This window comes from Scylla paramamosain, chromosome 40 (assembly GCF_035594125.1).
Source record: "Scylla paramamosain isolate STU-SP2022 chromosome 40, ASM3559412v1, whole genome shotgun sequence".
NCBI lineage: Eukaryota > Metazoa > Arthropoda > Malacostraca > Decapoda > Portunidae > Scylla > Scylla paramamosain.
This window is the reverse complement of record NC_087190.1, coordinates 5,173,001-5,185,500: the sequence shown is the minus strand read 5'-3', so window position 1 is coordinate 5,185,500 and position 12,500 is coordinate 5,173,001. Positions and strand designations below refer to the sequence as shown.

General features: G+C 43.7%; 2 protein-coding genes across 2 annotated transcripts in view; one reads left to right on the top strand and one right to left on the bottom strand.

Moving 5' to 3' along the window:
- Positions 1 to 9,610, bottom strand: part of LOC135092561 (conserved oligomeric Golgi complex subunit 2-like) — a 15,036-nt gene extending 5,426 nt beyond the window's left edge. The window contains 11 exon segments of the mRNA XM_063991176.1: positions 1,090 to 1,363; positions 2,062 to 2,201; positions 2,903 to 3,023; positions 5,091 to 5,209; positions 5,637 to 5,813; positions 6,295 to 6,357; positions 6,359 to 6,387; positions 6,440 to 6,491; positions 6,853 to 6,969; positions 7,160 to 7,393; positions 9,387 to 9,610. Coding sequence (XP_063847246.1) covers positions 1,090 to 1,363; positions 2,062 to 2,201; positions 2,903 to 3,023; positions 5,091 to 5,209; positions 5,637 to 5,813; positions 6,295 to 6,357; positions 6,359 to 6,387; positions 6,440 to 6,491; positions 6,853 to 6,969; positions 7,160 to 7,393; positions 9,387 to 9,464 — 1,404 coding nt within the window. The 5' untranslated portion in view covers positions 9,465 to 9,610.
- Positions 9,611 to 9,887: 277 nt separating this feature from the next.
- Positions 9,888 to 12,500, top strand: part of LOC135092751 (CCAAT/enhancer-binding protein zeta-like) — a 19,855-nt gene continuing 17,242 nt past the window's right edge. The window contains exons 1-2 of the mRNA XM_063991421.1: positions 9,888 to 10,032; positions 11,920 to 12,108. Of these exons, the coding sequence (XP_063847491.1) occupies positions 9,982 to 10,032; positions 11,920 to 12,108 (240 nt within the window). The 5' untranslated portion in view covers positions 9,888 to 9,981. The remainder of the gene's footprint in view (positions 10,033 to 11,919; positions 12,109 to 12,500) is intronic.

Below are 12,500 nucleotides of genomic sequence, written 5' to 3'. Positions count from 1 at the left end.
GAAATGCAGAAGGAATAAAGTAGAAGGAAGAAGTTATGTAAAAGGAAGGAATAAAGGAGGAAAGGAAAAGATAGTAGGAAGAAATAAAGAAAAAATAAGGAAAAAGGACGAATTGCAGGAAGGAAGAAGGATAGAATGAAGAAAGGAAGGAGGAGTAAGGTAGAAGGAAGAAATGAAGGAAGAAGTGAAAAGATAGTAGGAGGAAATGGTGGAATAAGGGAGAAGGAAAAATTGGAGGAAGAAAGGTAGTAAGAAGAAATGGAGGAGAAGGAAGGAAGGAAGGAAGGAAGGAAGGAAGGAAGGAAGGAAGGAAGGAAGGAAGGAAGGAAGGAAGGAAGGAAGGAAGGAAGGAAGGAAGGAAGGAAGGAGGGAAGGAAGGAAGGAAGGAAGGAAGGAGGAAGAAACAAGAAACGAAAAAGAAAGAAAGAAGGAAGAGGAATAAAGGAAGAAATTAAGGAAGATAAAAAGATAGTAGGGATAAATGAAGGAGGAAGGATGAAGGAAGAAATGAAGGAAGTAATGAAGAAAGAAGAAAGGAAGAAAGGTACTAAGGAATTAAAAAAAAGGAAGAAGGAAGAAATTGAGGAGGAAGGAAGGAGGAACAAGGGAGAGAAGGAAAGAAAGCTGGGAGGAAAAAATGAGAGAAGGAAGGAGGAATACAAGCAGCTGCCTGCAAACGAGAGAGAGAGAGAGAGAGAGAGAGAGAGAGAGAGAGAGAGAGAGAGAGAGAGAGAGAGAGAGAGAGAGAGAGAGAGAGAGAGAGAGAGAGAGAGAGAGAGAGAGAGAGAGAGAGAGAGAGAGAGAGAGAGAGAGAGAGAGAGAGAGAGAGAAAAAAGAAATTAAACTAACCAGCCTTATAATCATAAAAAAAAAAACTTACGATAGAAAAAGCACAAAAAAAAATTAAGCACACAACACTGCAACACCACCACACCACCACACAAGGACACACAACAACACCACAACACACAAACCTTACAATAAACACCACAACACCACAGCACCACTGCAGCACCACCACAACACACAAGCCTCAAAAAAAACCCACAACACCACCACAACACCACACACACCACCACAACACCACACCTTAAGCCTGGCGGTGGTGGCAACGACCCAGGTGCGGTAACGAGCGAGAACCAACAGCGTGAGTTTCCAGAACCGGTGGAGGAGTGGAAGCAGGAAGACCTCAGTGGAGAAACACCGCACCACCGCCTCCCAGACAGTGCAGGTGGAGGCCAGGTGGAAGCGGGTGGAGGCAGGTGTGGGGGCCAGGCCGGAGGGCAGGGCAGAGGTGCAGGGGGTCAGTCCGTCACCATTGTGGATCAGAGAGGCTTCCACTGCTTGCCCGATTTCTTGGTACCTGGTGGAGTGAGAGAGCGAGGGAGTGGTGGAGTGAAGGTGGGAATGACTGGGGGAATGAGTGAGTGTGGAGTGAGTGACAGTGGAGAGAGAATGAGTGGAAACAGGAAAGTGAGAGAGAATAACAGAGCATAGTGTATGAAGGAGAGAGAGAGAGAGAGAGAGAGAGAGAGAGAGAGAGAGAGAGAGAGAGAGAGAGAGAGAGAGAGAGAGAGAGAGAGAGAGAGAGAGAGAGAGAGAGAGAGAGAGAGAGAGAGAAATAAGTGTGCAATAAGAGTGACATGTGAAGTAACAAAGGTACAACTATTATTTTTACTTATTTTCTTTATTTATTTATCTATCAGTGTGGCAGGGTGGGCCCATGAAACTGTGTCCCTCTCCACCAGGGGCTGTGTGTGTGTGTGTGTGTGTGTGTGTGTGTGTGTGTGTGTGTGTGTGTGTGTGTGTGTGTGTGTGTGTGTGTGTGTGTGTGTGTGTGTGTGTGTGTGTGTGTGTGTGTGTGTGTGTGTGTGTGTGTGGGATTGGCAGCCTGGTAGATATATAGATACAGATAGATAGATAAATAGACTGACAGACAGACAGATAGATTTTGTCTTCATTAATGTGAAAAATGGAATAAGAGAAAAATGAGTGATTTAAAGCAAAGACGATGATAATAACAATGAAAAAACACACACACACACACACACACACACACACCTAATCTGGAAGTACACAGGGAGGTTCCAGAGCTGCATGAAGTTATTATAGTCATCCATCTCCCTGAAGGCAGCGACCTTGGCCCGTGACCCCAGCAGAGCCTCAAAGCTGTCCAAAAAGTCCAGCGTCTCCAGATAACGCTGTGGGGGGATGGGGGGACAGGACAGTGTTAGGTGCTGTGTGCCTTACGATTTTCACAGCAAAATATACAACAATTCACATGGCTATAAGGAAAGCATGAAGTGTTTGTAAGCATCTACAAGAGATAAGGGGATGAAAAGACAAGATTTTCCAGTTTGTAGCCAGTGAAATGTTTGGGGGTTGCTGTGGGTCTATTGGAAATGTGTCAAGGGGGTTCAGGGCTAAGCAATGATGTGACAAGTAGCTGTGAAAAGATTAAGTGTGTGTGTGTGTGTGTGTGTGTGTGTGTGTGTGTGTGTGTGTGTGTGTGTGTGTGTGTGTGTGTGTGTGTGTGTGAGGGGGCCATTCACTGGGAATAAAGACAAAGAGAGAAAAAATTGAAAAGAAAACTCCCTTTCAAAAAAAGTCAATAAATTAAAGAGCAAAAAACAAAGTAAGGTAGAGAGAGAGAAAAAGGAAAAAAAATACCCTTCTACACAAAAAAAAATTATATATATATATATATATATATATATATATATATATATATATATATATATATATATATATATATATATATATATATATATATATATATATATATATATATATAAAATAAAGAAAATAAAAATAAAAAGTAAAAAGTAAAAAAATAAGAAGTAAACAAACTAAGATCAAGAGAAAAGAATAAGAAGTTAACAAAGCAGGCCAAAGCCCTCACCTTGTGGAACACTGCAGGATTGCCGGGGTTGAATATTCCATTGACATTGGTGTGCAGGGCCGACACAACCTCTGGCCAGGCAGAGCACTCCAGGAAGCTGTAGCCACGCACCACATCCGGCCTGCCACACACCACACCACATCACACCACCACCCAAACAAACCCTGGCTAGACTGTGTGGGGGAGGAGGTGAGGTGGTGGAAATAGGTGGAAGGGGAAGATATTGGTGATACTGGTGGGGTGAAGGAGCAGGGGAATGTGGGAGGGGAGGGCACCATGCAAGCACCCACCAAGTCACCTGAGGGCATTCCTAACACTGCCTGTCCTCCTGTGTTGCATGACTACAGGTATGATTCCACCAAGGCAACACTGAGGCAACGTATGGCATGCCACATTGTCACCTAGGCCAAGAGTGTTTCAGCCAATTCAAAAGAAGGCAGCACGTGGCACAGCAGCAACCATCCGTCAAGACACTGCGTTGACAACTGGTTTAGTTATTTCTAAAGCTGGTGGTGTGGTACACGACGGGTGGCACTGTGCCGCCATATAACCTGACACACGCGACAAGGTTCAACCTGCTGCCTCATGTTGCCGCCTTCCCACCAGTCACAGGAAAGATACCATGTTGGAAGGCAGTAAGATGAACTGGTCTCAAGAAAAAAGTGTAGAATGCATACAAGAATAATGGAAACTTGCAGTTCTATGGGATATATGCTTGAAAGACAACAACAACAACAACAACAACAACATGCTGAACTAGATGCACTGCAGGGATTAATTTAATTTAACTGTGATGTGGCAGTGGTAAAGAAGATCAAGAATTTGTGTACTGCTTTTCTTTGTGAGCACAAAAGCCTGACCCAAAAGAAATCCCAGTAATGTGTGTCACTCTTCCTAATACCGGAACTCACTTTGCTGTGAAGGTAATGGAAACCTTCCACACTCAACTCTGGAAACTTCTTGAAAAGTGATTGGTCATTGGACAGTAATTTTTCAATAAAATTATTTTGAGCAAAGTTGCTGCCCATGAAATGTTCTCTTTTCTAACTTTTTTTTTTTTTTCAAGCATCACACAGCACTAGATATGCAGCAGCAGCGACCATCCGCCAAGACACTGTGTTGACAACTGGCTTAGTTATTGCTGAGCTGGTGGAAAGGTTTTAGTGGCAGTCAACAGTCAACACAGCATGCAGCGCACTACAAGCAGCAGCAGTGTTGCCTTGTCGTGGGCAACCTGTGTGCTGTGTGACGGTTGCATTCATTTGTTGCAAGCCAGTCAGGTCGCATGCTACATGTTGCCTGTGTTGCCTCGGTGGAACTGCACCTTTGCACAACACTCCAGACAATCATAAGTATTGTAATCTTAAACTGGTCAAGATTATATGTTTATTTTCTTGATTTTTCTGTTCTTTATTTATTTATTTATTATTTCGTCTATGAGTTAATCTTTGTGTGAAAATAATTGGTACTTATTTTTTCTTTATGTGTTTGAACACTTAAGATTTATGACAACTGATCTTACACTGGGAAAATAATGCTCTCTCTCTCTCTCTCTCTCTCTCTCTCTCTCTCTCTCTCTCTCTCTCTCTCTCTCTCTCTCTCTCTCTCTCTCTCTCTCTCTCTCTCTCTCTCTTTCAGTATTCCTTTTTCCTTTTTTGAGTGCATTTCTTCACCTCTTCTATCTTTCCATCCTTCCTTTCTTCTCTCTCTCCTAATTCTTCACCTTTATCCCTTCCTTGTTTCTCTCCTTCCTCTAATTCTTCCTCCTCCAGCTTCACTTTATCCCTTATCCACCTTCCTCTCCTCCTCCTCCTTTACCACGACATTCTTTCTTCCTCCCTCTCCTCCTACCACTTCTCCCTTTTCTAATGTACTGGTTCCTTCATTCTCTCTCTCCCTTTTCTCCTCCTTCCTTTATCATTTCCTCCTTTCTCCCTCCCTCTCCTCCACATTCCTTTTCTCCATCTCCTTTATCACTTCTCTCCCTCTCCTCCTTCTTTTGCCATTTCCCTCTCCCTCTCCTCCTTTACCATTTCCTCTTTTTTCCCTCCCTTTCCTCCACAAACCTCTTCTCTTCCTCCTTTATCACTTCTCCCTCCCTCTCCTACACCCTTCACCATACCCCCTCCCTCCCTCAGTAACACTCCACCCCCTTGCTACCCTCACCCCCTCCCTTACCCCCACTTACCTGCGACCCGTTGTCAGAGTTAGCAGAGGTTGGCAGACGGAGTTTATGACAGCAAGAGTGTTGGCATATAGACCAGGCAGTCCCCTTGGGTTGCTCCTAAGGGCCCCCTCGCTAATTACCTGTAGAAGGGGGTTTGTTAGAGGTGGTGGTGGTGGTGGTGGTGGTGGTTTGGTGTTGTGGGTAAGTTTGAGATTCTTGTTATTTTCTTAGGTCTCTCTCTCTCTCTCTCTCTCTCTCTCTCTCTCTCTCTCTCTCTCTCTCTCTCTCTCTCTCTCTCTCTCTCTCTCTCTCACCTCCCGCACCTCTTTCTTACTTCTCTCTATCTCTACCTCCTATAATTTTCTCTCTCTTTTTCTACCTTATGTATTACCAGTAGCCTTTCATCTCTCTCTCTCTCTCTCTCTCTCTCTCTCTCTCTCTCTCTCTCTCTCTCTCTCTCTCTCTCTCTCTCTCTCTCTCTCTCTCCTCCTGCACCTGTATTTTATTTCTCTCTCTATTCTCTATTCTCTCTATTCTCAGCACCCTCTCTTCCCCTCTCCCTCTCACCTCCTGCACCTCCTTCCTGATGAGGGTGCGGACGAGGCGGTGGGCGTGTGCTGTGGAGCCAAGGCTGGCGTGGGTGCGGAGTGTCTGCTGCAGGAGGGACAGGTCGCGGTTCAGCACTCCCTCCCTCAGGCCCCGCTCCAGGCCCCCCTCCACCAGCCGGCACACCTCAGCGACCCTCTGGTATGGGGGAATGGGGAGAAGGGTGGTGGTGGTGGTGGTGGTATTATTACTATTATTACTACTATCATTACTGCTACTACTATTACTAACTACTGGTTCTGCTGCTGCTACTACTACTACTACTACTCCTACTACTACTATTACAGTTATTTTATGAATGTTGGATCTCTATTACTGGTAGCCTCTCTCTCTCTCTCTCTCTCTCTCTCTCTCTCTCTCTCTCTCTCTCTCTCTCTCTCTCTCTCTCCTCTCTCTCTCTCTCTCTCCTTTCATACCACCAAAACATCCATTCCATCTTTTCTTATCTTCCCCATTACTGTTAACCTCTCTCTCTCTCTCTCTCTCTCTCTCTCTCTCTCTCTCTCTCTCTCTCTCTCTCTCTCTCTCTCATGTTTCCTTCCTATACATTTTACTCATTCTTTACCTTCTTTATTACTATTAACCTTTCACCTCCCCCTCTTCCCCCTGCCCCCCTCACCGGCCTGAAGACATCCAGCAGGGCAGCTCCTTCACAGTGGGACACCAGGAAGTTGAGATGGTCTCACCTCCGCTGCCAGACGATCCACCAGGCCTGTCTCCCCACCTGCCCCAGCCCCTTCTGCTGTCCCCCCACCCCCGCTCGCCCCCCCCCACGTAGCCCTTCCGCCCTTCAGCAGTTCCTCCAGGCGCTCTAGTCTGTGGGGGGAGAGGTTTATTACTTTTTTTTTTTTTTTTTATACTTGTCTGTCTCTGCCTGTCTGTCTGTCTGTTTCTTTATTTTTTTACTGATTTTGTTTTTGTGTGTGTAGTTTTTAATGGTTACATGAAAACATTCAGTAGCTTGGAGAGAGAGAGAGAGAGAGAGAAAGAGAGAGATAAACACAGGGTCTAGTGATGGATGAAGTGAAGGAAAAGAAGGAAAGGATAGATAAGAAGATAAAAAGAAGGAAGGAAAGTGGTGTTTTTGATATTTATATACATTCAATTTTTTTATGACTCTCTCTCTCTCTCTGTTCTGTCTCCCCCTCTCTCTTTCTCTTTCTCTCCCATCACACACCTGTTGGCAATCTGGGGATAGGCGGTGCAGCAGGGCCTTCTGTTGTGTCAGCTTGTTGCGCTGCTCCAGGTCACGGGAGGTGGTGGCGATGGCCTCACTCAACAGCCGCTCCACACTCTGAAACACACACCAGCACTACACTCTGTCCACTGCCATTACACACACACACACACACACACACACACACACACACACACACACACACACACACACACACACCCCTTCCCCCACCCCCAAAACACTCACACAGATAAACACACAAACAGACACCCCCACCCCCCAACCACCCCCACACACACACACATACCAGCACCTCCTCCCTCAGCTGGCCCAGGGGAGTCTTGAGGGCCTCAATGAGTCTGTCGAGGCCCGTCAGGTTGGTGGACAGGTTAACAAAGTCTGCGTAGTCCCTGTTGATGAGCTCTATCATGGCGCTGCGCAGGATCTTGAGGTACACCCCCAGGTGGTCTCGCAGCACCTCCAGCCCTGAACCCCCTGCCGCCTGCTGCACCCGCACAAAGGCATCCACTGAGAAGTCATCCTGTGGGAGGAGGGACAGTTATCGAGGGTAAAATGTGATGCCTTTTAAAAATCATGAGCTACATAAAGAATGTGTTTGCTGTGAAATCAGAGCAGTATTAATCTAAGCCTAACTTAACTGAACTACATTTGGCTAAACTTGACCTAACTGCATTAAGGGGAGTGGATGGCAAAAAAATAAGATTTTCAACCCAGACCTTGAAATTGAGTTTTTAACAGCATAGTCACCCTTGACGTGTCTGCTGCTTCCTGTGAAAACAGGAAACTGACAGCATCAATCCTTACATGTTTGAATCACCTTTGTTTACAGTCAGTTAAAGGGATTTAAAAGCCCCGCTGCACGCCAGGCCACATATCTTCTAGAAACTCGTGATTTTGAAGCATTTTTTTTACTTTTATTTGGTGTTTTTACCATATATGTGAGCAACCATATGGCAACACTGCTATAGAGGAGCACGAGGGACAGCTCTGAGCCACCAACCATGCCATGACAGGTCCAACCATCTCGGTGTCTGCTGAGACATCAAAGAGAGATACACATGCTCAGCTGTCTAGCATCTCACCCCATTTTCTTGACTTTTTTTGCCCATTCACAAGCTTGGAAGCAACGGGTTGCCATTCAGAGGCAAAGCTTGCATGACTAGAGGCAATTAAGAGAGAAAAGAGAAGAAGACCAGTCACCAGTCCATGCACTCGTCACCAGCCCACACACTCTTGTCACCAACCTACCCATCCTCACACCTCACTTCTCCAACCCATCAGCCTCTTCCCTCTGCCTCTCAGGAACCACCACCACCACCACTACCACAAATCGTTGCCAAATCCTACCAAGCAACAAAGCTGGATACACGAATCCAGCTATTTTAGGAAAAAACTTCCACTCCCCGGCAAAGATGAGGGTCACAATACAGCACGTCTCTCCCAGCTTGAAAGCCTTGTGTCCAAGATGTGCCAGGAATGCTTCAAGAAGATGACTGAGACAAAAAACAACACCTCTGACAGCGGTGTCACCACCACGGTGTCACACCCTCTCACACTCTCACCTGCTGGTGAGTAATATCCTGTCAGACATGAAGGGACCAGGTGCCAATTAGACCTCAACATGACAACAAACACCGGTTTACTTTTGGTTGTCATTTTCATCCCATTATTTGTAAAACTGTACTGCAAAAAGCCAACACACACACATTGACACACATTTCTCAGAAAAAAATGGCTTGTATCTCAAAAGTTGTACTTTCCACATTTCAAGCACAATTTCTCAGTGACTTACAAGGCAATGCACAAGTAAAGGCATCTTTGGAAAGAAGAAAGAAAGGCATTTTTCACCAAAAACAGATTTCCCAAAAAATTTTTCATATCATGGTAGATTTTTTTTTTCATTCAAAATTTTTTTTATTTTTGTCATCAAAATTTGTTTCTGTCTTATTTCTATATGAAATGCCTTATTGAAGATCCATCTTTATGGAGAATAATTTTCAAAACAGTTGGTTGAAAAAACAATTGAGAAATTCAAGTGATACTAATACCATTTTTCTATATTTGTCACTGTGTAATATTTTTTTTCACCAAACCTAATGAGTGGATCTCAATAAAAAATTGGGATTTGATGTTTTGCATACTAAGATACAAACACACCAAAAATCATGTGTATCAGAAATAAAAAGTGAATGGCACCTCTAAGAATGACAGGCGTCCACTCCCCTTAACCTAACTGCACCAATCTAAACCTAACCTAACTGAACCACATTAATTTAAACCTAACCTAACTGCATTAATATAAACCTAACTGGATTAATCTATGCCTTACCTAACCACATTAATCTAAACCTAGGTGAACTGCATTAATCTAGCCTGACCTATCGTGCCCAAGCTTCATTAATGTACACCTAACTTAAGGTAACCCTCGGATGAAAGCAGCAATGTCATTTCCATTTGAACATTGCCCTGAACACAGCCGAGCCCCGCCCCATCCCTGGCTATCTTTCCCTCACCTTCATGAAGTCGTCCTTGTCAAAGCAGAGAGAGGACGTGCCGTACAGCTGCACGGGCAAGATCTTCTCGCTAGCCATGTCTGGTGGTGGTGGTAGTGGTGTGGTGTTCAGGTTGACAGTTCACCGGCGGAGTGACGGCCGCTGCTCGTGGTGCGACAGGGTGCCGAGCATCGTAGGGCAGGCAAGTGTCACTGCCACGGCTGCACTGCACCCTACGAGCCTAACTATATTTACCTCAAAGCAACACATACTGCTAACATCATTTGAGGATAAAGTAAAAAAATAAATAAATTGATAACCATCATTCTTTTTTGTAGTCAGCCAAGGAAATAAATATGTTTAAAATAAAATTTAGATCAAACTATGATCATTAAAAAAAATATTGAGTTAAATAACTGGTCTAGAACAAAATAATAGATAAAACTGGATCACTTTCATTGCTATATTTTGCGTAATTATAGACTTAAATTGCAATAAATAATTTGAGGCTCGTGTCCTCTCGTGTTTATCTCAGACATGTGGTGTCTTGCTGGGGTGCAGCGCGCTGGTCACCCCGCACACACCTAGCACCAATACTCACTGCCATTTCTTCCTCATGCCTGTTAGCACCATGAACAAAGGGAAGACACGTGACAGGGGTCCAAAGGTATGTGTTCTCAGTGTATAAGTAGTTGTAGCAGTGTGCGGAGGATTAGCAATGGACCAGAGGAAAGCATGGAAGGGCCTCAGTGTGGGGGAAGACTGTCAGTATTACTTCACTGTCTGGACCATTCAAATGTCCACCACTCTGGCAGGATATCAACGTGGTCACGCCGAGTCACTACATGTAAAGTAAAGGCTGAAGTTATTTATATATTAAAGAAAAGAAAACAAAACCAAGTCATTACGGAGAGAATGAAAAAAAAAAAAAAACAAAAAAAAATTTAGACACTCCAATTTCTAACCAAAACAAATGTGAGCACTAGTGTCGACGTGGGGTCCCCGGCTGGCTGGGCTGCGTTTGGCAGGTCTGAGTTGCCAGTTGTGTATTTTCCTTGCAGTGTTACCAGCTCATGTGAGGACTCTCTCTGTCTCTCTCTCTCTCTCTCTCTCTCTCTCTCTCTCTCTCTCTCTCTCTCTCTCTCTCTCTCTCTCTCTCTCTCTCTCTCTCCAGACAAGATATATGAATATATGATTACTATTACATTGCTAAATGTGCATAGTCTCTCTCTCTCTCTCTCTCTCTCTCTCTCTCTCTCTCTCTCTCTCTCTCTCTCTCTCTCTCTCTCTCTCTCTCTCTCTCTCTCTCTCTCTCTCTCTCTCTCTCTCTCATTATAGCCATTGTGTCAATGTGTGGTCTGTGATAAGAAAGACACACACACACACACACACATACACACACGATGCTCGTCTTGCGACATAAAAGGGACCATATATGTCTGGAGAGAGAGAAACACAGACTATGCACATTTAGCATTTAGTGATCATATATATTGTCTAAAGAGAGAGAAAAAGAGAGAGAGAGAGAGAGAGAGTAGTATCCTCACCTGACCTGGTAACACTGTAAGGAAAATACACAACTGGCAACTCAGACCTGCCAGATGCGGCCCATCCAGCTGGGGACCCCACATCAACACTAGTGTCCAAATGCCTCCAAGCAAAATTTCTTCACATATCTTTGTATTTTTGTATTTTCATGTAAATTCACCGGCAGTTTGATATTACTGGGTTGAAAGGTGCAGGAAATATTCTTCCCTGCCAAGGAGCACTGGTGGGAAAAGAACAGTGAAGAGAAATAAGAGAAAATAAGAAACATGTCAAATTGTGCTCTGCTTGAATGGTTGTAAATGGTCATGCCTTGTTAACCCTTTGGCTGCCACTTGGTACACCTTTCCTTAACCACCAATCACACTGAGACGCCTTTACTTGTTCCACGGCCACATCCAAACTTTGAACTGGGAAGAAATTGCAAAATGCATTCTTTTTCAACACTGACTTTCTTGTAGACGCTTGTAAAGACTTGACGCACTGTTGCTGCTGATAATTGTTTCCTGTCGCAGTGAAAGAGTTAAGCACAGTCTTCACTTTTCCACGGATTGGTGTCAGTGACAAATTCAAATAACAGAGGTAGCAATGAGGGGCAGCCTGCAAGTGTTCATTGCTTTTTTCTTGTTCTTATTTATTTATTTATTTATTTATTTATTTATTTATTTATTTATTTATTTTATTTTATTTTATTTATTTATTTTTTTTTTTAATTAATTGTTAAATGAAATGTTTGTAACCATGTACATGCAGTTTTCCTTTACTTCAACAAGACTTTGAGGGCTCAGGGGTGTTCATAAGTGAGCCACTAATTATCTAGAGGTGTGTCTGTTACCTCACCTATGTGGATAACAAGGGACATCTGTTGAAATTTGACTTCCTAACTTAACCAAGAATTTGACAAACTTCACACAGTACCCTTCACTGTTCTATCATTAATTTTATAGGGAAAAGAAAACTATAAATGAATTGACACTACACTCATAAACCTATACCCTTTACTTTTCAGCCCCCCAAGAAACCCAGACCCACACCCACCCCTGCCCCTGCCCCTGCACCTGCCACTGTCCCTCCCCCTGCCCCCATGATGCCCTCTGCAGCCATCAAGGTGGAGAGTGTGGACCTGTCACCGCTGTGGAAGAATTACCAGCCACGCTTCACAGTGCTTTTCAATGCGGAAACAAAATGGTACACTCTGGTAAGCCTGTGCTGTGTTCCTCTTGTTCTTTTTGTTCCTTTGTTCTTGTTTGTGTAGTTCTTAGTTGTTGTTCTTGTGTTTGTTTTTTCTAATTGTTGTTGTTTGTGTCTGTTTCTATTCTTGTTCTTGTTCTCCATCTGTTTTTTTTTTTTTTTTTCTGTTCTAAGTATCTCTTTTTGTTCTTGTTCTTTGTCTCTTTTCATTTTTTTTTTCTTGTTTGTGTTCGTTTTTTTTTTCTTGTTCATCATCTGTTTTATTTTTTTCTTATTCATCAGTTTTTGTTCTTGTTCTTCATCTACCTTCTTTTATTGTTCTTGTTCTTCATTGATCTTCTTTTTCTTCTTGTTCTTGTTCTTCCTGTCTTTTGTATTCTTGTTCATGTTCTTTGTCTC